General features: G+C 42.7%; 1 protein-coding gene across 1 annotated transcript in view; it reads right to left on the bottom strand.

Annotated features, from left to right (window-relative positions):
• Positions 1-3,508, bottom strand: part of dhcr24 (24-dehydrocholesterol reductase) — a 20,020-nt gene that overhangs the window by 8,080 nt on the left and 8,432 nt on the right. The window contains exons 2-4 of the mRNA XM_037674306.1: positions 2,147-2,265; positions 827-1,090; positions 603-746 (exon numbers count right to left, since the gene is read on the bottom strand). Coding sequence (XP_037530234.1) covers positions 603-746; positions 827-1,090; positions 2,147-2,265 — 527 coding nt within the window. The remainder of the gene's footprint in view (positions 1-602; positions 747-826; positions 1,091-2,146; positions 2,266-3,508) is intronic.

Raw genomic sequence — 3,508 nt, 5'->3', positions numbered from 1 at the left:
CCGCATCACAGGCGGAGTCATGCCGCATCACAGGCGGAGTCATGCCGTATCAACTCTGACAAAATTCCTTTCAGTTCTACATTTCCTTGTATCTGGGTCATGTCAGCGCACGACGACGTTGCTGAAGTTTAATTATGAGCCATTGTTTCCTTTCTTCTTCTTCAAATACCTTGCCATCTTTTAACATCACCTGGTGTTCTTCTTGTTATACCCACAGCATTGACTTCCTCACAGATCGTCTCCCACCTCGTGTTTCTTTTGGTTATATTCAGATTTATCTTCTGCAGCTCAGTAATATGTTTACTTGCCTCTTCCACCAACACCTCCACTTCCATCACTTCAAAGTACATTTTATGCTTGAGCTGCTCGCCCAAACTTTCCATGTTGATAACCAGTAGTGGGCAAACCCCTCATCTCCACCACTTTTACACCTGTTGCCAATTACGCCTGAAATCTTAGTAAGTCATGTGTAATTCAGCCACAAACAGTGTGCACAATCTGTTAACGTGAACACACAATTTAGCGCCACTATTTGGGATTTTAGTAAATCAAGCCCTTAGATGATTAGTTGGTGGTAGATGTGTATTTGTGTTTCGCAGTACCTGCAGCTCCCAGAAGATGCTGCGTGTGTGTCGGTGATAGTACTGCCTCAGAGGGATGTATTCCACTCCAACACAGTCTCCTGTTAGGTGGCTCTCCACGTGTTTGAAGAACCAGGGTTTGAAGTGCAGGCCAATTCTGTTAATCTGATGTTCAAGAGAAACAGAGTAAGATGAGACATAAAAAACAAGAAGATGTGATAAGCGCTCTGCAGGCACTCAGTTACCTTGTGGGGCTCTGCGTGGTCCGTCATGGTTCCTGTCATGATGACAGCAGAATCCAGGCTAAACTGGATACCTTCAACAAACGTGTTCTCCTTGTTCTCTGATGCCTCTGCGAAGCGCTGACAGATATTCTCCAGTCCTCTGACAGGCTCGTAGCGCAGCTTCACCCACTGTTTAGCTGGGACTATTTTGATCTCGGCTGCGACCAAGAAGCCCAGAGTCCCACAGGACCACGGGACGGCATGGAACAGATCCGAGTTCTCCTCCTGTTTGAACAACAATAAACTGCATATAGACCAGGTATTCTGCAGTTCTAATGTTAGACCACTTCCTGTCTGACTGTCAAACCTCACAACACGGACTCACTCCCCGACCTCCGTGTTATGACTTTAATACAGCAGGCTCATGTCACAAACCACTCTGTAACACAAGGATGTGTCTCAAAAGCTCCTCTAATGCCTTGTTCAGACAGCAAGAAGATATAGACTGTCAGATTAAGAGATTAGCTCCATACAACTACAAACAGAAACACTAAATTAAATGTAGGATGCCAACAAATCACATCTTTACTGACATAATCTGGAAGTTGTCGCAGAACAAGTGAGAAGATTAACTAAATTACTTCAGAAAAAAAATGAATGGTCAATATCATGAGGTCTCAAGAACTTGAGTTAGAGGTTGCCATGAAATGACTTTTGGGCTAAAATGGACTTACTTTTGGAACTGACTTGTATAAGTCTTTATTCCGAGGATGTTTAAAATTTTTCTAAAAAGCCTCCATCAAACCTGCAAACTGCAAACTTTAGACATAAAACAGCAGCAGAATGGTACCAAAAAGATATGTGGCTTTTTGCTAAGAGCAGCAAAAGCACAGCTAAAAGCTGCAAGTGGCAGAACAGTAGCTAAAAGCTAAATGCGGAATCAGAAGCTAAAAACAGAGCGAGTATGCTGAAGTAGATTTCAAAGAAAAAGTTTTTGAAGGAACTGAAGAGAGCTCAAAGTATTTCTATGAAGAATTTTATAGTAAATTCAGTTAAATATTTTTAAAAGCACAGAAAATAGGTACATTACTGCACGTAGACTGATTGCAATAAAAACACAAATGAAAATGTAAACAGGAAAACAAAAGTGCAAATGGTGACTCAGTAATCACACAGTAACGTAAAACTGATTTTGAAGGACAGCTTAAAAAAAAACAACAATTACTTTGTGATCATAAAACCTTGGGTTTTATGATCACAAAGTAATTAAGATGTCATACTAAAGCACTTTTTACTGACCTAAGGACTTAAACAATCCACAAACACACACTCAGTACTTACCTCTGTGCAGCGCACTAAACTGCCATCAGCCAGAACCAGCTCGTATGACACACAGATGTGCTGAAACAGCCCGTAAATGTGGGAAGAGGACTCGATGCCTGTACCCATCACCAAGCCACCTGAGAGCAGACAGAAGAAAACATGTTCAGCTGTAATTGAATTTCTGCACGAGTGACGACAACAGGAGGCAAACACATGAGGAGACGGCAGCGCTCGCCTGCTGCGAGTGTGCTGGACAGGGTAAATGAATGTACCACGGCCTGATGGGAAAACATTAAGACGGTTGATGTGTTTATGGCATCAGGAAATCCATAATGAAACACGATCCAGGGGTGCTTTCAACACTGCAGCCATTTCCTCCCTGTTTGAGCTACAACATCAGACCTATAATGGGATTAGAGAAGTCGCTGAGACTCTGAACAGGATGCAGTGATGGATGGAGTGGAATAGTTTGCAGATCCACCACACTGAACAACAAGCTGTGGAAATTATCGATACACACACACATGCAAACACACACACACACACACACACACACACACGTATATGTCATATCAGTCGGAAAAGGGTGGATTGCTCTCTTCAGGTTGAGGGTGAGGTTCTGCCTCAAATGGAGGAGTTCAAGTATCTCGGGGTTTTGTTCATGAGTGAGGGAAGAATGGAGAATGAGAATGACAGATGGATTGGTGCAACGTCTGCAGTATTGCGGACCCCGTGCCGGTCTGTTGTGGTGAAGAAGGAGCTGAGCTGTAAGGCAAAGCTCTCTGTTTACCAGTCGGTCTACGTCTATGGTCACAAACTCTGGGTAGTGACTGAAAGAATGAGATTGTGGATACAAGCGGTTGAAATTAGTTTCTTCTGCAGAGTAGTTGGACTCTCCCTTAGACTACACCCAACAATAGCAAAAATATAAAGTATAAAAATAAACAGTATATAAGATTTACACAAGACATACGATAAACAAATGCTACACAATATGCTAAAAGATCTTTATATATATATATATATATATGCTAAACATTACTAATGCAATCTAATAATTACTATTACTACTACTACTACTACTACTACTACTAATAATAATAATAACAGAACAGAGCACCCCACCTACCGAACTGTCCCTCACCCACAATCCCCCCCCCACCCCATTGACAACTGCCAGCACTGACGTAGCACTTAGTTAGCGGCGTGCCATACAGACGTTAGCTAAAAAGCTATTGAAATAGTGCTCCGCTTCCCTCGCCCATCATCCACCCCAAGTCAACAATTGCCGGCACAACAGTAGAGCACGTCTCTCAAACAACCACCCACTCGTCAAAAATCCTCCAAGAGATGAGCGCCCTGCCAAGGCAAGTGACCTAG

Source organism: Nematolebias whitei, chromosome 3, assembly GCF_014905685.2.
Source record: "Nematolebias whitei isolate Nwh7 chromosome 3, NemWhi1, whole genome shotgun sequence".
NCBI lineage: Eukaryota > Metazoa > Chordata > Actinopteri > Cyprinodontiformes > Rivulidae > Nematolebias > Nematolebias whitei.
The sequence above is the reverse complement of the archived record's forward strand: the minus strand, read 5'-3'. Positions and strand labels throughout refer to the sequence as shown.